Source organism: Hyaena hyaena, unplaced genomic scaffold, assembly GCF_003009895.1.
Source record: "Hyaena hyaena isolate Hyena2069 unplaced genomic scaffold, ASM300989v1 scaffold_729, whole genome shotgun sequence".
NCBI lineage: Eukaryota > Metazoa > Chordata > Mammalia > Carnivora > Hyaenidae > Hyaena > Hyaena hyaena.
The window spans coordinates 420803-448755 of NW_024081361.1; the positions used below are offsets into that span (position 1 = coordinate 420803).

Below are 27953 nucleotides of genomic sequence, written 5' to 3' on the forward strand. Positions count from 1 at the left end.
CGAAAGTCGGACGCTTAACCGACTAAGCCACCCAGGCGCCCCTGAACCTCTCTTTTTAAATTAAGATTTCAAGCACCGTAGCCATGTGCTCAACAGATGTGTACCAGGTATAGTCACACAGGCACACGCACACATGTGTGTGCGCGCGCACACACACACACACACACACACACACATTTTAAGCTGCAGTTAACAGAAAATGGGAAATCTTTGCACCGTTTGAACCAGGCAGCTCAGTTAACCATGGTTCTTGTTCTTCTGGCTTCTAGATTGTGTTTGAGGGAGTCATAGGGAAAGGACGTTCGGGAGAAATTGCCATTGATGACATTCGGATAAGCACTGATGTCCCACTGGAGAACTGTATGGGTACGTGAATATCTGTCTCTTTGTGGCTCTTCCAAATAAGATGCCAAGGGCTAGGATATACAAGAGGAGGCAGCATGCCATTTTCAAACCCAGTGATACCCCGGGGGTAGAGCAGCAGTCTATGCAGGAGGTGAGGTATGAATGTAGCTGTGTCTTAGGCTGCATTCAGGAGGGGAGGGGTATAAATGAGGTGAAGTCTTCTATCTCCTGTTCCCATTCAGAAATAGACGTGCATTAAGTATATGAAGACTCAGGATGCCAAGACCCCATCATCAGACTCCAGCTTTTAGCAAAGAAAATGCTAGAGAATGAGAGCAGCTGCCAGTCAGAATTACATGCTGCAAAGATTTGATGTTTTTAATGGAAGCCTTCACTGGTGAGCGGAAATAGTACATATGTTATATCAGACTGATAACACAATTACCCAAGTCGTTCTCTTACATGAATGAATTACACGGCAAACTATGGCAGGTGAAGTAAGGTTTTAGAGTTTGCTTTGAAACTAATACCTTCAGCACTCAAGATCCCAGAGTTGTAAGATGAAACATCGCATGGCAGGTGACCAGCATAAGAAGGACACCGTGACTGTCCCTTTGGACAGAAGTGCTGAGCAACCAGCCCACGGAAGATGCACACACTTTACCCAGGCCACCCCAAGGGCATCCTGACCATCTCCCATGAGAGCCATGGACATTTCCAAAAGCAGGAGGGAATCCTGAGAAGGAATGGGACCTGCTCTGACTTGGCAGAGTAACTGTAATCACTCACCAAGTGCTTTTCTTGGTACACGGGTCCCGGATGTGTGTGCCTGATGATGTCAGGAGCGCCTGGGACCACCCCAGTCCCTTCAGGCCACCCTCGGGCCCAGGCATCTAAACATAATCTAGGCTCTGAGAAAGTAATCAGTGGTAAGTGACTGATTACAATCTTTAGGGACCCATTGCTCTATAAAGGACTTTTTGTTCCAAAGCAACTTTGGGGCTCTCTCCCCACCCACCCAGCCCCCGTGATAGTATGCTAGACTTAGACGTAGTCTAGAGCGTGAGGAGGACACGGGACACTTTCCATGGGGAATTACCAAAAAAAAAAAAAAAAATTATTGAAAGTCATCATCATAGCCCTATTTCTCCTTATCTAACTCAGTATTTTTTCTTTTTTTTTTCCTCCAGAACCCATATCGGCTTTTGCAGGTGAGAATTTTAAAGGTAAAAAAAATTGTGAGTTTTTTTTTTTTGCATGTCTTTTTCTTCTCCCCATGTGATGTGAATTTAGCATGGGGAAGAAATCTCCAAACTTGACAAACCTCACAGGAGAAAAGAGACACCACACCTTCCCGCCACTAGATGGCACCAACCATACCTGTAGATTCCGGGAAAGGGGATTGAGATCTTCACTGTCTCCTGTTTAATTAAAGTTTAGAAACCTATAATAGAGACAAATAGGTTACAGATAAACCTTTCAGCCTTGCATTGTCCAACGGGGAGCAATGAGGCTGAAAATGCATGAGTGGCAAGAAAGGAGAAGCTGTGGGGGAGACTGAACAACAAAAAAAAATCAGTAGTAAATTAAAAGTGAAATGAGGTGGCAATGATTTATTTTCGCCTGAAGACGGTTTCTTTCCAGCTGCAGGGCACCCAGCAGCGGTCTCAGTGAACCCTCAGTGACGTACAGTGGCAGGGCGTTTTGCGAGGAGGGAAAGTTAGGGGAAACACACAATGAAAGATGATCCTAAGGGGAAAAATTGCAGAATTCTGGAGCTGCTGTCTGGTAAAGGCAAGAAGGAGGCGCATTTGCTGACTGGAGTTAGAGCATTCATAGGGGACTGAGAAACAGCACAGGCCATTTTCTCCCTACTTACGTAGAGAACAGAGCAAAGAGAGGGGAACTGGGGAGCCTGGATGGTGGTAACCACTGTGCTGTGGGGGTGCAGGGGTCCCACACTCTGCCCTCCTTATGCTCCAGGGAATTCTCTCCGATCAAATTTCCGCCGACATTCCCCATCCTGAGTGTTTAGAAGCCACTGTAAGTTCTTCCTCTCTGTTGGCCTGGGTGGCAAAGATATTCAGACACTCACCCTCACCTGAGGGCTGGGGATTTTCATACCCTATTTTATGCGATCAGTTGTGAGGCTTGCTGTGCCCCGTTTGCACTGGCTGGCCTTAACCCCAGAGGTAACGGCATTCCAGAGATAAGGAAAGTCATTTTTATATCTGAAGTCTAGACTCGTTATCTTTGCCCTCATTAATCTGTCCAGCTCGTGGCTAGAAAGAGATGAATTCCCGGTTTGCCACCTAGATGCGCTGTGGACTCCAAATCATCTGGCCTCATTTTCCACCCCTCACCCTGTAAGCAAATAGGTGGGGAAGAAAGTGGCAGAACAGAGTATGACAGACGGACGCAGAATACAATTTCTTTCTTTCTCGCCCTTGCTTCCTCCCGAACGGGACCCCCACTCCCTGCTGCACATTTAAAGTGTGGAGAGCATTCATGTGCATGTGCTGGTTCTCTATGGGTGTGAGATTTATGTGAATGCGGATCTGAGCATTGGGAGGGAAGCTGAGATCTGAACTGAATCACTTGGATCGCAGTTGAATTCAAGTTCTAACCTCTAGGACCCAAGGTAATGTTTGTGTTGGGGAAGCGAAACCTGCTGATTAAGACCCAAAGCTCCCGGGAAGGCTGGCTCTAGGCTCACAGCAATGGCCACGGACATGGTTGTGAGTGAGGGCGCGTGTCTGGGTCCATGACTGACAAGTACGGGGGCTAAATGCTCTGCTTCTGTAAGAGAATAAACAAACCGGGGCACATGTGCTTCCTTGAGGTTGTGTTTACCGTGAGGCTTTACAGTCCAGTCATGTTCTCTTGTAAAAAATATATAAATAAAATATCATCGGAGCTGCAGTGCTCATTTAGCCAAAATAAACACAGAGCTTAGTGACTTGAAGGTAAGCATCTCCAGCACTCTCTCGATGGGCTGATCCGGAGCGGGGGGCGGGGGAGGGGGGGGTTGAGCAGTGCGCAGGTGGTGTGCATTGGCCCATGGCTGTTGTCTCTGGAGGTAACAAGCTCTTTGGAAGAAGGAAACTGAGTCTTGAGGGGCAGAGACTGGGCCAAGGAACATAATCAAGAACAGGAGTGGAATTGAAAATGGACACTTTCTATCTCAAGTGGTGTATGTGGAACTCTGAGTCGGTAGCTAGCTGAACGCAGGGCCAGTCCTCTTTTGGGCGGAGACCCCTCTGGCCTCAGCATGCAAGTCTGGTTTGACTCAAGCAAAGCCTTCCACGGGGGAGAAGAGGACCATCTGCCCTGTCTAACCTCATGACTGGTACACCGTTCCTCTCCTGGTCAGGGCACCGGTGGCCCTGGTGGGGACCTGGGTGTCCTGGAATTAAGTCAGCCTTTTCACTCAAAAAGGGGAACAAAGAGAAGTCAGGTTTGGGCAGGCAGGATGCAGAGAGTTGGTGGTTCAACACTAATAACTGTAGATGGTTACATTGTTAGCGTGTTTTTTTGACTCTGGGTTATTTTTCTTTTCCATTATAAATTAACCATGGGACAGGCGAAATCTCACTCTTTGGGAGAGCCCAGTGTGGGCTAGGTAAATCTTTAAGGAAACGCAATGAAAGTGACCACTGGGCTGGGTCTTGTTCGGTACTCTTGATCTTTTATACTTGCAAGTGTCTTTCATTTTTCTGCCTCTTACTCATTTCTCGCCATGAAACATTTTTTTATTACAATCACCTTGTGTTTTCTGCTTCGTGTGTATACTTTGATTGTAAACCAGGGTGTGAGTCAGTAATGAAGAGAAACAAGCCATAGAAAGCGAGAGAAGGCATAGAGAGAAGAAACAAGGAGAGGAGAACATGAATAAGCTGCCTTGTCATGTGATTTGTAAAAAGACTTTTGTTGTTGTTATGAGTCACATTTTAAACAATGTAGCCCGGGTGTGCATTTCTTTCTTCCTTTCTTGTATTTTTTTTTCTTAAGCATCGGCTATAAACACAGTGCCGTCATGTATCTTTTTCTAGAATGTGAGCTTTAACAAATGAAAAACTGTATAAAGGAAAAGAAAAAAAAAAGAACCGAAAAGTGGTATAATTAAGGTGATGGATTATTTCCTCTTAACCGATACTTTCTTTTTTCAATAAAAGAAAAAAGAATAAAAATAAAGAAGCCAGTAAAAACATGGAGGGCCCATGATTAGAGCTCTGTAGTTGTTGACCGAGTAGTTATTTTTAGGAGCTCACGGTAGACACGAGAGGTTTTGTTCATGTCCGAGGTTGGGGACTTTGAACAACTCAGGAGCAGAGTCTGGGTCTGGTGTCCTACCCGACAGAGAGCTGTGGAAATCCCAGGCACGTGGGGGGACGGGGGGGGGGGGGGGGGGGGGGGCGGCTCTCAGAGAAGGTGGTTGTTACAGTAAAGGATTCAGAAGCCCCGTGTCTACCACTGATGGATGCTAAAAGTGCCTCGTATTAATGGCTGTGAACTTGGGTGTTTAGACCAGTGCTGAGAGCCGTGGGCTTCACTAGGGTTTCGCTTTCTGCAGCCCTGCTCACTTTTCATCCAGGTACAAGCAGGAGAACATGGAACATCTCGGTCAGTCTCCTGGGCACAGAGGGGAGCAGTCTTAAGAGAGACCCATCCTGGTGTAGTGACAGAGCTGGCCGGGCTGTGCCTTGGGTTTTAAGTTCCGTTCATTTGGTGCCAGCTAGTCGGTCTCCACCAATTCCCACCACCTCTCCTTTTTTATCCCCACCCCCACCCCCCGCTGGCTGTCTCCCAGAGGCAGTGGCCGTCAGTGTAGCATCGCCGCACTGTCCTTGGATGCAGGATCCGAGGCTGGCCTCCAGTGCCCTCTCCCCTTGGGCTCCTCTCTCCCAGAAGCACTTCCAGGAGGCGGGGAGGGTTACATGGCCGAGAGGCAAGAAGCAGTCCTACCCCCTGCGGGGCTCCAGACGGGCGGCCGCGGCGTGCAAGGCCCGCTCCTTGGCCCCCTGCCCTGGCGTCTCCGGCTGCCGGACGGAGGCTAGGTGTTGCTGAGCGAGGCAGCCTGGAGATGGAATGTGTGTAACCCGCGTAGCTGCTTGGCGGCCACAGCTCGCCGAAGGGGACACTGAGGCATTCTTTGTGAGGTTGGCTTGTGCAAGCTGCCTCTCCCGTCACAGAGGCCCGACGCGCCCCTCCTCGCCAGCCCGCGGGTCCTCACAACAGCTGCCCGCGTCAGCTTCTCTAAGGGGAGAAGGAAATCTTTCTCGCCGACTTTTCCTCTCTCCAGGAAGAGAGCGCCACCAGAGAGAGGTGTCCGAAACCGCAGCCAGGCACAGCCCCAAATTCAGGGGCACTTGGGGGAGAGGCGGGGGCTCAGGGAGCTTCGGCGAGCCCAGAGCCCACCGGCACCCTTCCAAGGCCCCTCTAGACGCTGCCTGTTCGGCAAATTGAAGGGTCGTTTCTCAGGGAGGTGTTGTGCTTTTGCATTCTTCTTCCAAACAGGTCAGGGGACGTGGCCACATTCTTCTACTATCTTCTGTAAACTTCTCCAGAGGAGCCAGCCTTTTTTGCTTGTTTCTTTAATCTCACAAACTCAACAAGCCTTTTTATCTGAAACACTCCTTCACCAGCACCTCGTTTCCAACCTGTGCGGAAGGGAGCCGGCACACGGGCCAAGTCTCCTTACCCCCACGCCAGGTCTTGCTTGCAGTGAGCCTTGTTCCCTGCTTCCGGGAGAGGTGACTCACCACCAGTGTCTTTCCAGGCGTTTCTTTGGGGAACCTGGGTCACTCATCCAGGCCCAGAGCACGTTTGATAAACTTGGCTGTAGGACATGCTTTCTCTACACAGTGGTTCAGAGAGAACTTGACTGAGATAGTCCTCAGACAGGTTCAGACGGAAGCTGGAGGCAGAAAGAGAGGATGACTTCCTGTCCCATCCTAGCTTGGTTAGAACAGGGGTCTGCATGCTTCTTCTGGAAAAGGACAGATAGTAAGCACGTTGGGATTTATAAGGCTGTGTCGCAAGTCCTCAGCTCTGCTGTGGCAGCACAGAAGCAGCCGTAAGCGATATGTGAGGAGGGTGGCTGTGTTCCAGAATGGACACAACTAGGCAGCGGGCCAGAGTGGTCCTCTGACCCCTGGGTTCTGGCACAGGCTGGGGGTTCGGCGCACGTGCTTCTGGTCCTGACCCTGCTACTTCCCAGCGGCATGCGGTTCCCCTGAGGGCTCTGAGCCATCACTAGGGTTTTGCTATGTGCCGCTCTGCACTTTTCCTCGATTTTCCTCCAGGTAAAACCGGGAGGAAACCACTTCCCCTCTCAGATTCTCAGGTCTCCCATCCGAGGCTCATGAAGAACAAAGAAGGTGATTCATGAGGAGCCTGTCGCCTAATACCCTTCACATGGAAAGTGGGCACTCATGCAGCCGGTGTTATGGCCACGTTTCCCAGTGGTTTATTAACTCATTACCCCTGTGTGCGCAGGAGGAAGGGAAGGAGTCCTACCTACGGTCTCCTGCTGTGCATTGCTTCTTAGAATTTATTGTTTGTCAGAATTCAAATTCTTATGCCTTTGCATTGCCACTTTCTCCAGGGGGCTCAGAACTTTTACAGATGGAAGCCTGCTCAGCCTTCCAAATACACTTGGAATTATTGACTATTTAAATATCTGGTTCTCATTATCTCACACAATGAGAAAACTTTGTGGAGAATTAGAGGATGGTAATTAAAGAAAAATAGTTCAAGAGTTGAAGGCATTTTCCAATTGGGTAAAAAAAAAAAAAAAATGGTGGGGGTGGGGAATGTGAGTAAGTGACAGAAGTTAGGGCAATCAAAAGAAACATTCAGGTCCAGCACATTACCAGCTCTGGACAAGGCTGAAGTCTTATCCACCCTCTTTCTCCCATATTGCGGAACCAGCCCAGGCTCCTTTGTTACAAAGCAATGGCCCAGTCACCCCATATGACTGAGGGGATTTGTGGAGCCAAAATAGAGGCACCTGGGTGGCTCAGTCTGTTAAATGTCCGACTTTGGCTCAGGTCATGATCTCATGGTTCGTGAATTCAAGCTCGGCGTTGTACTCTGTGCTAACAGCACAGAGCCTGGAGCCTCCTTCACATTCTGTGTCTCCCTCTCTCTCTGCCCTTCCCTGGCTCACATTCTGTCTCTCTCTGTCTCTCAGAAAAATAAACATTAAAAAAAAAAATTGGGGCCAAAGTAGAGCCACTCACCAACTTGGGCACCTGGTGCAGGTGACATCTGTCTGAAGGGGCCACCTTTTGTGCAACTTTTCACCTAAGAGGCACAGTATGAGTCAGCAAAATCGCTAGGACTTTCCAAGAATAACTATTATGTGAAGTACCAGTGGGTTGTTAATGTTTTCCAGGGAATCTCGATGCTGTTTCAGATGCATTCTCCCACCCATTTGTTCATCCATCCATCCATCCATCCATCCATCCATCCACCCATCCATCCATCCATCCACCCATCCATCCCTCTGACATCCATTGGATTCCTGCTCTTGTCTGGGAAGACGCTTTGGAAGGGCACGTAACCCCTATTGATCTATCACCTTTCTTTTCTCTGTCTGGCAAACCAGAGCCTCAGTATATAGCCCCTGAAGGCTGCTACAAAGCCAGATTCCAAACCAGCAATCCACCTGCCCGTGGGAGTTAAGTCTCCTTAGCTGGAGAATGTTCTGAGAAACTCTGGCCCCAACTGTGGGTCACCCAAAATTCCATGTGGGGAATGAGAGAAGAATTGATAGATGGACCTTCTCTTTTCTAACTCCCTTAACATTAAAAGCACAAACTCACATAGCATGCTTTCTTGTTTCTAAAAAACAAATGTCCAAGGAAAACGTTTAAGGAGCTAATGTACTGTCCGTCATTGTCCATAAGATGGCCTTTGTCATGAATACTTTCTTCATGTTGAATACTTGGGGGAGGGGAGCACTGGAGGAAAGAGGAAGGAGTCTCATACCTAAAGTGGACTATGTCTTCCAAAGCAGAGCAGGGCTCTGAGACCAGAGGTCTTGCTGTGACTCTGAACGTGTCCATGTGCTGTGATTTCCCCTTCCTCTGGGGTCCCCTGAGACCCCCCCCCCCACCGTGCCCCAATGTTGTCTCTCACAAGAAATGCTTCAGGAGCAACATTAAGGCCCAGCCCTAGCAGTCTGAGCCCTGGGGGGCTTTTTTTTAATGTTGAAAAACAGCATTTTGACGGAAGGAAAGCAAGCCTTTGAACTGACACTATGTGATTTGGAAGGAACACGGGCGGTTGAGACCATTCTTTGCTTGACAAAAATTTCTGCTTCTCCCTTTGTGGTAAGGCCAGGTGCTTCAGGTGGGGAGTGAATCCCTGTGGGTGTATCACCTGCCTTCTTCTCATTAGAGGAGGGCTCTCACTGCGGTGCCAAATCGAAATCAGAGGCAAACCCAAGGATGCCCTTTGGGAAGAGGGGGTTGGCACTGGAGAACTTCGGCCCGTCCCCATACACTTTGTTGTTTCTCGTGCATTCTTCTGAGCCCACATGAAAATCCAATGGCAGGATGGTTGCCAGGCAGCAGATACTCTTAGTGACCTGAATAATGAGTTGACACCAGTTCACTGTGACTCGAAAGCTGGCCATTTCCAGGAGCCGTTTTCAGTGCCTTGCTTTCTCTTTCTGTTTCTATGCATAATCTTCAATATGGTCACAAAGATTGACAGAGAGAGAGAGAGGGAAAGGGAGGAGGAGGCGGAGAGGAAGATAAAGAGCTTTCTCAGCTACAGAAATGAAATTATTAAAAGATAGAAGTGCTTTAGGAATAAAGAAAACTAGAGTAGGTGGTAATGAAGAAGACAAGGTAGATCGGGGATGGCGGGGCCATAGACGTGGCTGCCAGTGTATATATATGCCGTGTGACACATCCTTATCAAAACTTGTCCAATACTGCGCCCTCCTGATGGCCTGAGAGGCACCAACAAACCCTGCACTTTAGCGGAAGGGAATCCCTAAAACTAGAGGAACCAGTGATGAAAAGCTGGACAGGTGGGCAGGCTCTAGAAGATAGTCCCAGAAAAAAACGCTCTCATTTTTCTCCCACTTCTGAGACAACATCAGAAGGTCTGACCCACCCCTCAGCTATTCCCCTAAATGAAAGAGAGGCGGCGTGGTGTTCAGGCTGAGGAGTTGGCCAACACTGACCCACAGACACAAGGCTTCACCTGAGAAACTCTTTAGGTCATAAGCATTCATGGAGTGCCTTCTTTGTCCATTCCCTGAGGTAGACATCAACAGGAGAGGGAGCTCTTCCACTTGAGGGGCTCCCAGTCTCGTCGGGGAGGCATGAAAATCTAAATGCACCCTGGCTGCCTCTTGAGTATAGATACAGCCACGGTGTAGGACCAAGGATGGATGAACAAGGTAGTGGCCCCTGCCAGCCGTGGGTCCCCTGGGGGATCCCAGGGATAGAGAGGACACATCTTTCTGGCCACCACCACTTGATGTAAGCAGCTAGGGATGTAAGCTTTCATAGGTTAAGCATACATCATTTTTCAGAAGTCAAGATCACGTCTGGTTTGGGCAACCTCCAAAGCTCCGAGTCCCATTCTGGGCCAGATTCTCATCTGATGTAAATCTTTGGGAGAATCAAGTTGTAGCACCGTTTTGCATCAAGTGGGACTCTAGCCAGCCTTTCCCCAGAGTTTCCCTGGGCTTAAATCTGCTATATCATCTCCATGGCAACCAGAGGCCGGCCAGTGAATGTGGTTGCCTTCGAAATCCTCTGCTAGCTTCTCTTCCCTCCTCTGTCTTTTCCGAGATTAAGAATGATCTCCCTCCCTTGGCTCTCACTTACTCACTCTCTCTCTCAACATACCCACTATCATGTGTGCCCACATTTTTTTTGTTGCAACGTCTTCCCAATCAGCTCTTAAAATACTCCATTCAATTAAAAAAAAAAGAAGAAGAAGAAGGTGCGTTCGTCATGGCTTGATAGTGATAACTGACCTGTTTAGACAAGACCAGGCTGATTTCGATGGGCACAGAAGCCTGGGCAAGCCAGAGTGGAATTCACCTTTAAGTCTAGCCAGCCTAATTAATACATTGTTTAAGAATGCTGGCCAACCGGACCAAATACTGTATTTCCACCCCTTCAGAGAATCTGCCTGCCGGAATCCCAGAAGTCATTCCAGCATTATTTACGTAATTGTGCGCATCTGTGAGTGTATGTATGTGTGTGAATCTTAACGATTCTGCCTATGGTAGAGTAACTGTGGTTTAATGGAAAGAGAAAGGAAGGAAGGAAGGAAGGAAGGGAGGGAGGGAGGAAAGAAAGAAAGAAGGAAAGAAGGAAAGAAGGAAGGAAAGAAGGAAGGAAGGAAGGAAGGGAGGGAGGGAGGAAAGAAAGAAAGAAGGAAAGAAGGAAAGAAGGAAGGAAAGAAGGAAGGAAGGAAGGAAGGAAGGAAGGAAGGAAGGAAAGAAAAGAAAGAAAGAAAGAAAGAAAGAAAGAAAGAAAGAAAGAAAGAAAGAAAGAAAGAAAGAAAGAAAGAAAGAAAGAAAGAAAGAAAAGAAAGCAAGCCTTGTAATGCTGTATAACCACTGTCATTTAACGTCTCTGAGCCTCCGTGTAAACTTCCATTTGTGAAATGGGTCCGACAGTATCTATCTCATAAGGTTGCGAGTAGGGAATAATGTCAATCATTTAAGATTGCTTGTCACGAGCGAAGTACTCAGTACCATCTTATCCCCCTGTCCCCTTCCCTAACCACTCCAAAGCATGTATGTGTTTTTCTTTTTTTTTTTTTTAATTAATTTTTTGAGTAGTCTGCATGCTCTCAGCCTAGCAACACTCTTCTGTGTCTCTCCACCAGGGGGCACCCTCCTACCAGGGACCGAGCCCACAGTGGACACGGTGCCCGTGCAGCCCATCCCAGCCTACTGGTATTACGTAATGGCCGCCGGGGGCGCTGTGCTGGTGCTGGTCTCCGTCGCGCTGGCTCTGGTGCTCCACTACCACCGGTTCCGCTATGCGGCCAAGAAGACCGATCACTCCATCACCTACAAAACTTCCCACTACACCAACGGGGCCCCTCTGGCGGTGGAGCCCACCCTAACCATTAAACTAGAGCAAGACCGCGGCTCGCACTGCTGAGGGCCGAAGCAAAGGACAGCACCCAAAACAAACGAGAAAGACTTCAGACACGTTGCCTCGATTTTGCACTTTTTTCTCCTCACCTAGTCTCTGTGTGGACTCTCAGACATCCCTCTCTCTCTCCTCTCTCTCTCTCTTTCTCTCTCTCTCTCTCTCTCTCTCGGCCCAAACCCTGTGTGCTTTTATTCATCCTGACCATTGTCCTTGGGTTCTGTGTGTGTGTGTGTTTTTCCTTTTATTGATTCCAAACCAACCACCCCCAACTCTAATGCTGCATCTTGGAATATGAGAAGAGATACACCCCTCAGCACTTCACAACTGAAGGCTCAGCTGGTTTTCTTTCAGAGACTGGTTCCCTGTTTCTTCCCCTTGCCTTATCCCATACCTCCTCTCGGTGGGCAGTCTGCCAGGAGATGGGAGAGGAACCTGGATCTGTGTGTTTGTACATAGTATATATATTTGTGTGTGAATAGCTCTGTGGGGGGGGCGGGGCGCGTGTGTGTGGACGTGACAGAGAGACTGGTTCATTGTGGGGGGTGGTGTGTGTGTGTGGGTGTGTTCAGAGAAGACCCCCTTTAACTCTTGTGTTACTTCTCCGGGGGTACATTCTATGAGAAAATAATATACTGTACTAGTTTTGTTTACTTGGAGAAGAGATTGAAGCTTTTTGTTGCCTTATCTAGCTCTGGCTGGCTTTCTGTTGGCTACCGTTGTCATCTCCGGGTACCTAAACAACCCGAGGCCATATGAAATGAAGTATGGCCCCTCCCACCCCTATCCCATTCCCGATCCACCCGACCCAAGAGGAAAGTTCCCCCAGCGCACTCAGACGTGATCCCTTGTCACGTCTCCTGGAGTCCTTGAAGTAGCAAGATGGCAGCCATTGGGTGCGTGCAGAACCATCTCTCCTTCCAGCCCTGAAGCAAATCTGTCTCATGTTGCCTTATGAAAGAGAAGTTCGTAATGAATGTGTAGCTTTTATCAGTTGAGTCCAATCTTGGAGTAAGTCATAAAGAATAACAAATCTGAGACTGGTTTAGGAAAAATAGTAGCCTGTTTAAGCTGGGAGCAAGGAGTGGAGGAGAGAAAGGCGGAGAAGGAAGGACTGAGGTGGGGTCTTTTCAAAGTCTCCTCCCTTGGGGGTTTATTGTGCCCAACTTGGGATGGAGTTGAGTAAGAAGCTTAAAAACTGTATTCTTTGGTGTTATATTGGTCATTGTAATAGCATTCGTAAAGTGTGGGGGGAAGGGATCATTTGCTTTCCTTTCATGGTGTTAATGTGTGCCTGACTCTATAGCCACTAAAACCGTTAAGACTGTCCAACTGACTTATTTAAATCTTATGAGAATATTAAAAAGTTATCATTTTTATTAAAGTGTCAATTGCCAACCCTTAAAATGCTACCCCTTAAAGCATCTGTAGCATCTGGCAAATACACCGTCTTAGGCTGGCCTGGCGTTTCCAGATGTTGCTGCATCGGGAGTGGGTATAATGAAGATAAATCTGTTGTTGCCCACGTGTCCTCTCTAAGCAACACAGGGAGAGGGACGTTGGCGATAAGTTGCCTAATGATATTGTACAAAGGATGGATTCAATAATGAAGTCAATTTCATTGATAGAAAACGTGTATTTTAACGAGATGCTCGGTGACTTGGGGCTCAGCCTTAGGGGTGTTGGTTTCTCAGCTTCCTGCTAGGAATACACTGGGGAAGCGTGAGATTCTCTCCAAAGATGGTTGCCTGGGCTAAAAGCCTCCAGGTACCTTCTGAGAACAAAATATTAATTTTTTTTGGCTGCTTGGGAGAGAGAGACTTTTAGCATTCTTTCAGAATATACTCACAGGCCCCTCCAGCACACACTCACTTTCGCATCTGGTTCGTTTCATCCTTCTGAAAGAAAGGTGCTCTCCCACTCTTATTCTATTTCAAAGAGCTACTCTTCTCAACCACAGCAGCTCTGCCAAGAAAAGAAAAGATGAAAGGCTAGAGCATGAGCTACCTTGAGATTTCAAGTGTCCTACCCCAGCTGAAGATGGAAAAAAGGCTGGGAGAGGGAGGAGGGGCGCAAGCCCAACATACCGTGTGATGAATTCCATGCCAGTCACTACGGGCTTTTTATCTCAGGTGTCCACATCCAGCTGTGCACTTGGGGCCAGGCATTCCCTCGGAATGATTGACATCCCTGTAGGCACCCCGTGGAGGCGTGGTGTCGGGAAATTACACCTGGAAAACCCAGCCAGTGTAGCAACTGTCTGAGTTACTCTATACCCTTGAGGATTTCCCTTCTTTACAAGAAGATGACAACAACTTTGTGCATTTGCTGTGTCTTTATCTGGTGCCCCATGTGGCATCATCTTTATGTACACGCCATAGTTGAGAATATGAGACTGCTCAAATCTTTGTGAATCCCATGAGCACTGCATCTGGGGATGTCACACTTTCTCCTCTCTCTCTCTCTCTCTCTCTCTCTCTTTCTCTGGCCCAGCCACTTTCGTAGTATTACCAGGTACCATGCGAAAAGGGCAGCTCTTTGACAAAATCATGCTTTGCAGCTTTAGAAAGCAAAATTCTGTATTTCATGGAGGGAGGGAAGGATCACTCTCTTCTAAGAAAGATAGACTGGACAGGTGAATGCATGCATGCATGTGTTTAGAGTTGCTTCTCAGAAGACAAAAAGGTGATAGCAACTATTAAAATATAAATGAATGAATGAATGAACTCAAGGTCTAGCTCGGGCTGGTAAAGTTTTTGCCTTAGTAGAGGTTTCATAGTAACAGCTCCAGGAGGGAAACCCGTATCTCTGGGGTTTAAAAAAAAAAAAAATCCCTTCCTTGATATTACTCTAATGATTGCTATCCCCTAATTGCTGGTGAAGGCAAGAAAATTTTTTAAAAAATCATAGCATTGCCATTGATAAAACAGGACCCTGAAAATAAAGTGAAATTGTCTCTTCCCTCATACCACATTTTTGAGATTAAAACCAGAATAGGATAGGAAATCCAGTAATGTTTCTGACGTTGATACCCCGTCTTTAAAAAGACCTTGTCTTGAAACTAAAAATAGCAGGCAAGCACCTAAATAATCGACAATTACCAAAGAACAACAGCAAAACAGGAACACGTAAAGATTTTTACTTCCTATTCTTAGTCCCTCTTCCTATAACTGTGACATCTCTTGCATTGCTCAGTTGCCTGTGTGTCAAAATAACTTGTGGACATTGGAAACTATTTGAAAATGTATTGTGTGGAATGTAATAAAATGATGATATTTTTATACAAACATCTGGGTTTTTTTTTTTTTTCCGATTTGCCTGTGAGAACAAAGTTGAAACGTAGGCTTTGAACAAATGGATGTTTCCGAAGTTTGACTAGCGCTTTCTGAGCTACAGGGCATTGCTGTGGGAGGTAGGTAGGTGGGTTTTCTTCTTGAGGCTGAATGCCAGTTTTTTCTTCTTTTATTTTTATTACTGCTTGTTAGGAGTTTTATCCAATTTGTGCAGCTGAGCCAACTTTTATGATTGGTGTGGGATTTTGCAGAAGTTGCTAAGTGCTAAATTGCTCAGTGTGATTCCACAAAATTTCTCTTGATGACAAATCCCTGGAGATTGGACTCTGCTTTCATGGGCCCCCAGGGGGAATGGGACCAGTGGAGTTGAATCATGTACTCGGCCCCACGGAGACAGATAGCTTCCTTTGGAGAAGAAGCGGCGACATCAGACCCCTCGCCTACCAAACTATTTCTTCCAGGGGGACACTGCTGTCTAGTTTATGAGTACTTTCCCAGACAAAATGGGACCTTACGGCATATTCAAGGCTCCAGAAAATTCCAGACTTCATTCTGGAGCAAGTAATGAAGATCATTATATGATGACTATGTACCTGGAACTGTCTGGATACAACAGTGTATAAAAGGAACATTCCATAAAAACTTTGAGAGGGGCTTGGGGAAACTTGCCCAAACAGCCAGATCTTGTTGACATGTGTTTTTCTTAGGTTCTCCTGTTTGCATCGTTAGTGAATAGTTTTATAAAATATTTCTATCAGTGGGGGATGGGTGGGGAAATGTAGACAATACAACCTCCCAGAGAAGTAGTAGCCAAGAAGAAGGCGTGGAAGGATTTTCCACCTGCCCCCCGCCTTTCCTGGGGTGTATTCAGAGCATTCCATAGCCCAGAAGACTTCCTCAGGGGTCTGAGAACCATCCTTAAAGTCTCTAAGAAAAGGAACATGTCCAGAAGACCCAGTTTCCGCCAGAGTCCTACTTTTCCCCTCTAAACCCAGATCCAGGAAGGAATACTTTTTACATCCGTAAAACCTGCCCAAGGGGTGCTAAAAGGAAACAGGCCTTTGCTTTTCAGATCTTCCAGGAAACTCTGTTAGTGCACATGGCTCAGTGTAGATGTCACTGTCTTCTGCTGGAGAATAGAGTAGAATGCCCATGATTAGAGAGCATTGTTTGTTCCTCTAACGACAAGCATAATTACCCATTTTGTCTAAATGATCTTTGGCTTTCCTTAAAGCCATTTGTTCCCATTAGTAAAGGATAACATGAAAGCCTCTCAGAAGTACTTATTTTAGGCAAAGACCCAGGCTCAGTCAACACTTCCCTGAGCTGGCCTGGGGCCAGATTTGCCAGACTAAATTAAACCAGCCATCACTTATGGTTCATTAGCGTTACTGTTTTTGGAGCCACCGTTGAGAATTTCATCATTGCTCTTCCTGCTTTGGTTCTGGTCCCAGGGCTTATTCTGGAAGCATTCTCTCTTCCCCAAAAAGGGCAAAGACTGTTAGGACTCTAATCTTAGGCATCAAATGTGGCACTGTTATCAGTGTGGTATTTCAGACCGAGCCCAAGCGTAAATGTTACCGACACTGTGTTTCCATGGATCATAAATACCAGATGTCAAGGCCCAGTATGTCTTCTTTGGCTCCCACCTGGCCCTTTATGATGGTTTAAATGTGTGTTCTTGCTGTTGAAGCAAGACACTGCCCTCCTAGACCAGGTAACCCAAGCCCAGCCAGTCTGCTACGGCACGGCATTTGTGCCCATCACCCCTCTTCACTGGCTTTGCAGTTGTTTTGCACAAACATTGTGGCCTTTCTGTAATCTTCGATGAAAAGAGCTTCATTTTTAAGTTTTGATTTGTCCGTGCTGTGGGCTACACATCTGAGCCAAACTGTAGGTGCGGCTTGCTTTCTCTCTTTAATTGTGCACAACACTGGGGCTCTCCCAGCTATCATTTGCCTTTCATCCCCTTCAGTGATGGCCCAAAGAAAACACAAAACCAATCCAACCAGAGGAAAAGGAGGGGAGAGAGGAACACCAGCTGATGGTCTTACAATCAGCAGGGAAAAGAGTTGCCTTATATAAATAAATTAAAAGCTAGGAATAGTGTAGGACTTAATTAAGCCTGATGTAGATCAAGTGCACTGGAGTATGTCTAAAGGTTAGATATAACCAGAAACCTGCAGCCTTAAAAGGCATCAGGCCACATGCCTCAGCCAGAATTCACTTGCAGTAACTGTGTGGAGGAGTTCTGTCTGGCCCCAGACCTAAGGGCTGTAGAGATAAAAGATGTGGAGAATCGCCAAAGAACAAAATCCCTCTTAGCCTAGTATGATGCAATGGAGAATCTCGGTGGTTGGGGGTAACCAGCAGAAACCATTCTTCCCTCCCCCCACAGCCCAGTGGGCAGAAGACCCAGAATCATTCTACTCTCTTCTGGGTAAAGTAGTTGTTCTTAGGCTTTGCTATCACTGACCTCCAAGAGCCCAAAAAGACTAAATGCCCACAGGCATTGCACCAAGAAGTAGGAAAGACTATTTGGGAAATCAGCACCTGACATGCTAGCGGCACACTGGGCATTGCAGAGGGAAATATCTTGTTTGGGAGGCTTAGACCAGAGTGGCTAGTGATCCTGAAAGAAGTTGTTGGGAAAATTTTAGGATGATAACTGGCTGGGTGTTTCTCTCGCTCTTTTTTTTTTTTTTTTTATTTAACGTAAAAGTCATACACAACTACATCCTGGAAACGTGTAAATCATAGAGCAGAAGCAGATGTCCATTTCATTGCTAACCTGTCCCACCCTCTTCCCCCGAAGGGAGTAGTCACTAGACACAGCTTGAGGTATATATGTCCGGGCCTTGTTTTAGACCTTTACAAACCTGTATGTTTGTGTCCAGTTATGTGGTCTGGCTGGCTGGGGTTCGGTTTTGTTCTGCATAAGTGGTGTCACAGCATTTGCTCCTTTGTTGGACAACTTTGTCCTTTTCGTTTCACAGACTCTCGACAATACTTCAGCACGCACTGCCAGATTGCCCCAAGCTCGCGTATAGCTTTCCATATGGTACCCTAGTTTACTAACTGCTCCCCTACCGGTGGGCACTCAGGTTGTGTCTAATTTTTTTTTCTATTATAAACAATACTGCGATGGACATCTTTGAAGTTGCGTCTTTGTGCACGTGTTTCTCTGCTATAGAATTAATCAGCCAATGGTGTGCCTGTTTTCGTCTTAACTGATGCTTCCAATGGCTGAGGTTAACCTTTCACAGTAAAGCTGTCCCCATTTGAGAGAGTCACAAACTAGTGGACATCCTGGGATTCTGTCCCCTCCCACATCTGCATAGGCCACTTAATCTCTGGGACTATCTCTCCTTCCTGAAGTGGGTGGAGTGCTTGCAGGAGAAGACTTTGGATAGTTTAGCTGAAGGGAATTTTAATTGCAAAGACCTTTTTTTTTTTCCTAACTGTCAATCTGTGGAGAATGTGGCCTGAGTGTAAGTGGCAGCTCACCAGCTCACTGTGGCAGCTGTGGCACGGGTTAATTCCATCGCTGGGTTCTGTAGGCAGAGCCCTGTTCTCCATGATTAATGAGTTCCACTTGGTTTCTTCAAAGAATGACTGTGCTGTGCCTTGCTGTTATTTATTTATGTTTCCTATTAAAAAATTCATGTAAAAAACATCCTTTAAGGTCAGTGCACTGTATTGTGCTGCAGACGAAAATATTCCAGCGGCCGCAAGTAGGCCCACATGCCAACAGTAACTCTCCAGTCCTTGAGGCCTTAGGACCAAAGCCCCCATATCGGCCTCACAGTGGAGCAGGCTTTCCAGGCCAAAAGGTGGTGTCCAGCTTTTGAGGAGGTCCAGGGCTGCTGTGACCCGAGGAAAGTCACCAGGAGGCGAGGTCATTTTCTAGTGGGAGGTTTGTGTGCGTAGGCAAAGCTGCTAAGCCCCAAGTGGCTCCAGCAAGGAGTGGTGAGTGGAAGAGAAGCCAAGGGGCCTATTTGTTCAAAACACCTTTTCTTCCAAGAGTGCTACCCTGATTTCTACTGTGCACTGAGACAAAGAGCTCTTGGGACGTGGACTCTAAGCATAATGGACAGTGTCTACAGCCATTTATGGGCTTTATGGGCTTTTTTCTCTGACCTGCCAAAAATCCAGGACTTCTGCCTCTTGAGCATGAGGTCCAGGTAGATAATTCGGGGTGGCTCAAGAAAGAAAGCATGAGCATGACATATGGATGAGCTAGAATACATCACTGCAAACACACCAACATACACACACAAGCCATGTTTCGTCTTCTATGTGTAATTGTGCAAAATTGAACTCTTTAAAGATCATTAGCTAGCGTGCCCCTAAGCAAGGGCTCTGATCCAGAACTGGAACGGTACTATACCACGTCATGGCTTTCAGCAGTAGTGTGTTCTTTGTCGGGGAGCAGGCCTCATTAACACGGCGCCCGGACTAGAGTTCTCTGACTTGCTAGAGAGCAGCCAGCTCCAGTAATGATGGCGGTGTAGAGAAAGCTTTGAGCTGGAGGTGGCCTTGACCGAGGTCCTATTCTCAGTCAGCTCGCTAGTTATTGAGGCTGCATTTTAGCACAGCCTGTTAAAGAACCATTCCGTCCCTTTGTGTTTCCTTACTGCCACCTAGGGGATGGGAGAAGGGGACCCATGTGGACTTCCTCCTGGGCAGTTCCAATAGCTGGCACTAAGGCAGGATGATAGGCATTAGGGCCTAGACAGGGGCTGACATGGATGGTAAAAAGCAGCTCCCAGAGTACCTCATTAGCCTCGGCCAACTGCAGACCAAGAGTGTAAGCTCAATAATAGTGTTCATAGGCAGTCCAGACCCACAACACCGTCATCCGTCTCGCTCTGCAATTCCCAATAGGGCTGCCATCCCCTCCTTTTCCCCAAGGAGGACCTGTCTCCATCCCTCTGCCTTTGTGCCAGATATTGTTCGTCTTCAGCCTCCAGCCTCCCCTTTCTGCACCATCCCTGTCTCCTTGTGGCCCCTTCCCCTCTCCTCTGTCATTCTCATACTTTCTCTGCCTGCCCCCCTTCACCAAACTCTTTCCCAGAAAAGTGTGGGGCAGATTCCCTCAAACAAAAGCTCAGTTGGTTACTTCCAAGTAGTCGTGTTCTTACTGGAGACCAAATTATTCTCTTATGTTATAATTACAGTCCTGGGATACCAGCAAGCTCCTGGGGGAAATCACCTCTTGAGTGGAGAGAGAGAAGTGCCTTTTCGGAAGCCCTAACCTCTTACCACAGTGTTGTTCATTCTTATGTTCTGAAGAAGAGCCCGCCTTTTAAGTATAGCAAACTTACTTGGTGGGACGCTTAGGACATTTTTTCAGGGACTTACAAAATACGAGGGGACGTATTAACAGGACATCTCTTTTTCACATTGGAAGCGAATGCAGTTTTGCTTCTCTGACGCCATTCTTTCGCCCTAGGTTGTAGGAAACTACTCCACCTGAGTGGTGTTCCCAGTATGCACGCTTCCTATCAGGATTGGAGGAGAGAAGAAATGTCAAAGCCCACTGAGGGAGCTCTCTGAAATGTGAAAATATAAGAATTTCCCTGAAAGTTTAGGGTTTTCTCACCTTTCTACTCTGAGAAGGTAGCCAACAAAAGAAGAGTCTATTTCTTCTTGTTGACATGTCCACTTAAAGTTATGAAGAATATCTCTGATTTTTCAGAGACCTAGGGTGGAGGAGAGATTCCAGAAAGTTCTTCCATCTCTGGAAGTTTTGTTGCTGGGTTTTTCCAACCTGCACAATTGTGAATCCCATCTTTATAGCTAAATATTTCTCTGGTTGCATTCTTCTTATTCTCACACCGTTGTTGGGGCTCAGTGGAGCCATTCTGGCCTCAGCTGCTCATCTGCGTCCACACTTGAAAATACTGCTAGTTCATCTCACAGCTTTCTCATTTGCAGTTAATATTTCCAATCCTTTTTAGTGTTTTTACCTAGCTATACAACTAAAAATAATAGGAAATAATAGCTAAATTCAAGGTCAGACTCCAGATATCTCAAACCAAACCCCCGTGTTTTCCAGCTCGAAACCATTTGAAAACTCCAAAAAATATTTTTTCCATGACTTTGGATATATTTGGATATAAGCCCAAGAGATAAAAACGCATGATAAAGGATCTTCTGGTGGTGTTTCTAAACTCAAGCCAAACCCAGCAAGGGATGAATGGCTCTCGAGTACCCTGACTCTCTAATGGAGGAGCTTGGCAGAGCTTTCATCAACATCTGAACTTTTGGCTCCTGTAGCAACTGGGGATGAACAAACTGAATTAGGGAAATTAAGTGTGGTGGGGAGGGGGGACCTTCAGCTGATACTAAATGTTAAACTGAATTAAATACTGTGAAAGGCCAAGAAATATCTCCTAGTCCTTCATTATTTCTCATTTATTTCAGTCCCAGTGTTACATTTCCTGCTGGGATCAAAACGAAATGGCTGAGAGAATTTTCTAAAGACCACTCCCATCTGAAGAGTCCAGTGATTTAGCTGGCTCAGGGATTTTGAGAACTTGGAATCAAATTCAGCAAGGGTTCTAAGTAGCCAAGAGCTTATCCCACATAAATCACGGCCCCAAACAAGTTGTCGAAAATGTGGCTTACTTGCTTCACCACTGATTTGTTCAATGACTTACTGCATTTTTCTACCCTCTTCTTCAATTTCATTCTCTTTAAAGTAGAAACGATGACACCTGTACCTGTGGAAATGAATGATTTCAATGATTTTCTGTGTGTAAGAGACTGTTCAATCCTTGCTTTGAAGGCTGATTGCAGTTTGGTGGGTTAAGTGGCCATGTTAAGGCTGGTTTTATCAGTCTGGCTCCAGTTGAGGTGGAAACTTAAAATTTGGGGCACAATTTTCCCACTTACTTTTTCGATGGCCAGTTAGCAGGGCTGGTTTCTAAGGCAAATGGGCAAGTATTGGAAACATGGGACCTCATAGCTTCCCTTCACATGTCTTTTTCATGGTCTCCTCTTTCCACACATACCTTAAGATGGCTGCCTTCAGGGAGCAACAACACAGGAGAAGAGAAACCTAGAGTGAAGACTGGGGTAGTGAGCAGCGTGGGGTTCTTTTCTGTGGGAGTCACCTTGTCTCCTTCAACCAGCAGCCTCTTGAGAGTGCCCTCATCAGAAGGGCCCTCAGGCCTTTCTCATTTTCTTCCCACTGGACATAGAATACTAGAGCAGGGAAGAACATGAGTGTTTAATTTCGGGGGAGCAAACTGAGACTCAGAGGGTCAATGACACATCCAGGTTCTCATACCCGCAGTGGATAGTGGAGCTCAGACGAGAAGTAGGCAGCCTGTTCCCAGTGCAGCACTCCTCCAAATGCCATGCTCCTTCCCTTCAGAGAGAGAGCAGAGCTGCACTACATGGTTCCTAGAGGGTCTCTGCTACACACTCTGGCTCACAAATTTGTCATCAGCTTCAACCAGGCTTCTTACTCCACTGCTTGAAGGTGGCATGGAAGGGACTCTTCCAAGAAAAGCAGTGTATTTCAGTGTCCTGAAGTGATCTCCATGCAAATAAACCAGGAATGGACTGTCCTAAATGATTTATCTGAAAGTAGCCAGTGGTTTGGGGCAGGCTTTTCACTTCCCCAGCAATCTTGTGGAGTTCCTTTTATTGATGCAGAAAGCAAACAGAACAATGTCCACGCTGATCCACTCATGGTAGACCACAGCATAGCAGTAGTGGTGAAAGGGAAAGTCGAAGCTCTTCTAAGAGTCATTGCAGAAGAGCAGTCTAACACCAAAGGATATTAATTTAAGAGAAAAAAACTGGAAGAAAATGAGGGAAAGAGGAAGATAAAGTGTGTGTGTGTGTGTGTGTGCGTGTGTGCGTGTGTGTGTGTGCGTGCGCGCACACGCACGTGCCTATAAGGTGGGGAAGGAGAGAATGGAAGCCAAGGCTGGGAGAGAACTTTCCTGTTTGAGACCTAAATCATACTCAGTGGGGAATTCCCCAGCTGCAGGTTGAGTGTCTCGGGGTGTTTCTCCTGCATAGCTTGTGTGGTCCACCAGGCAGTGTTCCAGACCCCACAGGGAAAAACATCTCTCCTTAGAGTAGGTTCAGTTTATGGCTGCTATGGCCATTAACCTTTTATGCCACAGTGTTGCAATTTACTGACAAGGACACTTGAAAATATGACTCTTGTTGGATGGAAGGAGTTCTGGAACAATCAGTGTTTTGATAACTAGCCACTATGGGCCTCTTGCCCTGAAAAAATCGGATTATAAGAGATGGGCTAAAACCCTAAATCACTCCTCACTGTGTACCTCACCCACCTCTTGATGGTGCTAAGGGAAGGGACTCCTGAGGAGACAGGACTTTGTAGCCTGATGCTTTGATGACAGTATGAAAATGACCAGGTTTTATTGAACTGGGTTATTTGTTTGGTTTTTAAGTAGTGGCTGCTGTGCTCCCTTGATTATTTAAACTCTATTAAACTCTGTTCTGGTCCTTCATGAGTTGACTTCTTGCTCTTAGTGTGCTGGTTCCCACAGCAGCTGGTGGAGGAGAGGAGCAGAGACCCGACTCTCATGTAGGGGAATCCAGGTGGAAGATATGTGGCCAGGCATGGCAATCTCTTTTGAATTCCTTGATGGAGAAGATAAAAATATGAGTAAAAAGGCTCAGGTGCCATGTTTAAAGCCATTCCTATCCATCAAATGGATAAAGGAGCTTGAACTCGCCAACTGCCACCATGCCACAGCCTCTCTTTGAAAGCACCCTCCTCCCCCTGCAAATGTTTTCCTTCCTGGCAGTGGCCTGGCCTCACATCCCCAGTCCCTACCCTGGATGCCAGCAGCCCTTGGAGTCCCCTCTACAAGCCCCCACATTCTTTTAATGCTGTTTTGTCATGGACAAGTCTTTGTTTCCCAGCCATGCTGAAGGGCCTTGATTGTAGACACCTGGTCCCATCTGTCTTCATTTTTCAAAATCCTCAGTGTGGTTCCTGGGCACTTTGTAAACTTCTTTAATAAATGATGATTGGTTGACTGGTTGGTTAATGAAGACTACCCTTGGATGAACAAGTAAATCAGCCTTCCCCCTCTGAGTAACGCCTATCACGGAAAATGTGAGCTTCAAATTTCAGATCATATTTTCACAGTCATGAGAAGTCCTCCTGAGTTCCCATCAAAGTGGTTGGAGAGTGAGACAGGCAAACAGCCAGAGAGGGTATATCCAGCCATCTTGGATCCAAGACAAGGCAAGCCCTTTTTCACTGTTAGAATAAGGTAGTAATTATATGGTGGTGGTTGCAGTGTCTTTCCTATACCCAGAGAACTTGAGGGCAGACCTGGGTGGAGGTGGGAGGTTACCTCTGGCCCTCACACAGTACAGAGAGTCAGAATTCAGGCTTTGGGGTCAAACTGGCTGAGATTGAGTCCATACAGGGTCTCAGAGGAAGTAGGGTCATATGAGCACAAAGGTGAAAGTGGAAGTCATGTGGGTGGTAAGATCCTTTCCAGATCTGTGTTATCCTAGAGGTGTGGCCCATTCCACTCCCCCTTGTCCGTCCACCAATCATAGACACGCCCACCAACTAAACCAGGGTCCTAGAAGGTCCTCTCCAAGTTTGTCCTCATTACAAAAAAAGAGAAATTCAATTTAATTCCAAGTCCATGATCCCCTACATGCTTGTGCTATCTTTTGCTATCCAGGGAGGTGCTACCTCATCATTTCTGAGCTCATCATTTCTCCCTCCTCTCTACCCTTGCCTCTTCTTTCTGGAACTTTAGGGACCTGGTGGGAGAGCCACACTCCTTCCTACCAGCATCCTGAGGAAACAAGCTGAGGTTTACCTATTGGGCTTAACAGAAAAGGAAAGTGGCCCATGAGGGACAATGGGGCTTTTGAGAAAGAAAGCTCTTACTCACAGATATCAAGAATATTAGCAGGAGGGCTAGAGAAAATTACTATCAAAGTAAATTGCTTTTTTTGTATAAATGTTCTCTTTATTTGGGTTTTCCCTGGTGTGCCATTCTTTCCTTAAGGCTTGATGAACAGATGCACTTTTGGAAATGTTGATTAACTTACCCTTTTGTTGACCCTTCCCACTCACCCCAACTCCTGGGAGCAGTGATTACACAAAAAGCCAAGTCAAGCCCCTAGAGTGTTGTTCTTCACCTTAAGTAGCCTTTGATTCACCAGGTGCAGAAATCTCGGCACATCTGAGCAATCAATTACATAGAACCTTAGAAATGGACCAGTTCTGGGGCGCCTGGGTGGCTTAGTCGGTTGGGCATCCGACTTTCGCTTAGGTCATGATCTCGCGGTTCGTGGGTTCGAGCTCCGCGTCGGGCTCTGTGCTGACTGCCAGCTCGGAGCCTGGAGCCTGTTTCAGTCTGTGACTCCCTCTCTCTCTGACTCTCCCCTGCTCACGCTGTCTCTCTCTCTCCTACAAATAAATAAAAAAAACATTAAAAAAAAAAAGAAAGAAAGAAATGGACCAGTTCTTGGGAGGTCATCTCATCCATTCTTCCACCTCCAGAGACAAGAGGCTGTGATCTCCCAGGGCAAAATGTTCTCATACTCATTACCATCCTTTTACCCTTTTTCCTTTAAGATCAATGCCACATCCACCCCCTTCTAGCCATGATCAATAGAGTCCTAAGAATTCTTCCCTGAGGGGGTGAGATGGAGCAAAATGGCATTCTAACCTCCAAGAATCTGTCACATCCTTGGCAGAGACCAAATCCCTAAAAGCAAGAACAGGATTTGGCCCAAAAGTCACTGGCAAGAGCCCCAAAGTTTTTGTATTAGGCTGATTTGCATATTCTTATCCAATGTTCTGCATCTCTTAACCATGAAGGTGTTAAGACATATGAGCATCCCATCAAAACAATTAATGGATGGAAATGTGATGCTTCTCTTCGATGTTTGTTTGTTTATTTTTTCATAAGGTTAAAACAAAATCTCCAGATTGACTTTCACAAGCTCAGTTTGATCCCTATGACAGACACCACCTGCCTCTTGTTGATTCATATTCACATCTTCATTCCAGGGAAACAGCCTGCATTATAGGGGCCTGGAGAATAATGCAGGGGATGGGCACTGAGATGGGGAGGCTGGCGTGACCTGCAGGTGCCAGTTGCTGTGCTAGAAATATGCCAGAAACAGGCTGGATTTATGGCAAATCAGTGCCACATGTCATTGATCCTTTCAGGTGGGGTCCTGGCAAGTTGTTTTGTTGCCTCCCTTACTAATGACTGGGGGGGGGGGGGGGGGGGATGTCAAAATGTGCTTTAGCACTTTGGCCAGAAATGAGGAAGACTTCTGTCTAACATGATTAAAATCACTGCCTCCAGGAAAAGACTGAATTTCAAGGGTGGCAGTGATAGATCAATCCTCAGTTCATGTCATGGTCAAGTAGGTCTTCCCTGAGTGTGCTGATGAGGGAAAGTTCAGGCCGGTGTTAAGTTCTTTTTTTTCCTCTTGTTTGACAGTATTAGCTATTTGGGATTTGGGTTTTGATTTAGACCTGGATTTTTAGGTATCAGTTTATAGTGCTGACCTCAAGGTTGTTCACCTGACTTGGGGTTCAGTAAAACTCCTAAGGGGTCCATACACTTGCCGATGCCATCTTGAGCTGACAGCCAGGGCAGACATAATTAACCTGTGAGAAACAAAGAAATGATAAATCACCACATATTTGGTTCTCATTTTTGATGTTTTACCATTTTAGACAGGTAATTTTCATTGGCTCTGATTTCTAGAAGATGGACAGCATAGTGAATGGACTGTCTTTCCCACATCCCCCCAAAAATTATCATAAAACTTATCATAAAAAAGGAAAAGATAGACAGCGATTATACTGGAGAAAATTCACAGTAAATTAACCTAGCTCTTTTCAAGCCTGGGCTAGTCAGATTGGATGCCCACGTTTGACCTATTCTAAGCCATAAAGAAAGCCAATGGAAAAGTAAACTGAGAAGGAAAGACAAGAGATACCAGCACAGATACGTGGAGGTGGAGAGCCATTATGACATTCTTTCCAGTTCTACTTCTACATTAAAACACACAATGATGAAATGTGACTTTGTTAAACTACCATGTGTTTACTTGAAATCCAGAGGAGAAGGGCCCTTATAGTATATGTCTACTTAGAAGCATGCATGTGAGGAGCGTCAGTTACACTAAATAAACATCACAGTATGAGCAACTGATGGTGGGCATGCCATCCAAATTGCCTTGGATAAATGCAGACCTATAATGGCAATGAACTACAGTCATTACCAAGACACAAGTAAGGATTTACTTAGAGCTAAAGACCTTTTTTGTGTCTGTTCTTCTGGTTGCTGTTGGAAATAAAGACAAATCATTTGAAGGGGAAAGTATCCAGTAATGTACTTACTAAATGATCTAGAAGCAGATGTGATTCTTTAGCTCCCCACTGTACTGGGGAGTCATTCTCAGAAAGGCTGCATCTCTGCCTGTTAGCTATGGCAATAGAATTTGTTATAACCTGATTTGTTTGTTTTCTTTTTCATTACAGTGGACATTCCAGAAATACACGGAAGAGAGGGCTATGAAGATGAAATTGATGGTGAGTATTGCTATGATTTAGCAGATAATCATGAAATTCAAGTTTGGTTATAAATACGTCAACAAAAATAATGCCTAGGGTATTAGAAGGCCAGAATTTAGAACTACCAGTCAAAAGTATAAGGGAAAAGAATCCAGAGAGAGAAATGGAGAAACCATCAATTGCTTTGTCAAGGTCAAATTTCGAAATTTAGAAAGTTTATTGAGTTCCTTCTGCCTAATCTGAAACAGGTCCCCTACTTCAGGCAACTTTTGACATTGATGAACTTTGAATCGGATAAACCCTTTAGAAGTAAAAGCGAGGCGCTTCTATATGTGGTGCTGCTTGAACCCATTGACCTCTTCCCAAAAAGGACCTGAGTAAATGAGTATAAATGTGAATATTCTCCTAGGCTTTCTGTGGTTTCCTGTTCCCTGGCTTCAGGGGAGCCTTTCTCACACTATCCAAGACTGCAAGTTGGGGCTCATTGCCAGATTTAGGTTTCTTTTCTACAATGCCCATCTTGTATTTAGTTCAAGTTCTATCTCCCACTTCAAATACACATGCTTCAAGAGGATGAAGCGAGAGCCCTGACTGGATGACCGCTGA

General features: G+C 46.2%; 1 protein-coding gene across 3 annotated transcripts in view; it reads left to right on the plus strand.

Moving 5' to 3' along the window:
- Positions 1-27953, plus strand: part of NRP2 (neuropilin 2) — a 117394-nt gene that overhangs the window by 84176 nt on the left and 5265 nt on the right. Inside the window, exons 14-16 of one of the 3 annotated variants that reach the window (XM_039218007.1) lie at positions 270-366; positions 1536-1556; positions 27315-27365. In XM_039218007.1, the coding sequence (XP_039073938.1) occupies positions 270-366; positions 1536-1556; positions 27315-27365 (169 nt within the window). Of the gene's footprint in view, positions 1-269; positions 367-1535; positions 1557-11214; positions 11578-13618; positions 14738-27314; positions 27366-27953 lie in introns of those variants that run through there. The other 2 variants (XM_039218009.1, XM_039218008.1) reach the window with 2 other exon arrangements.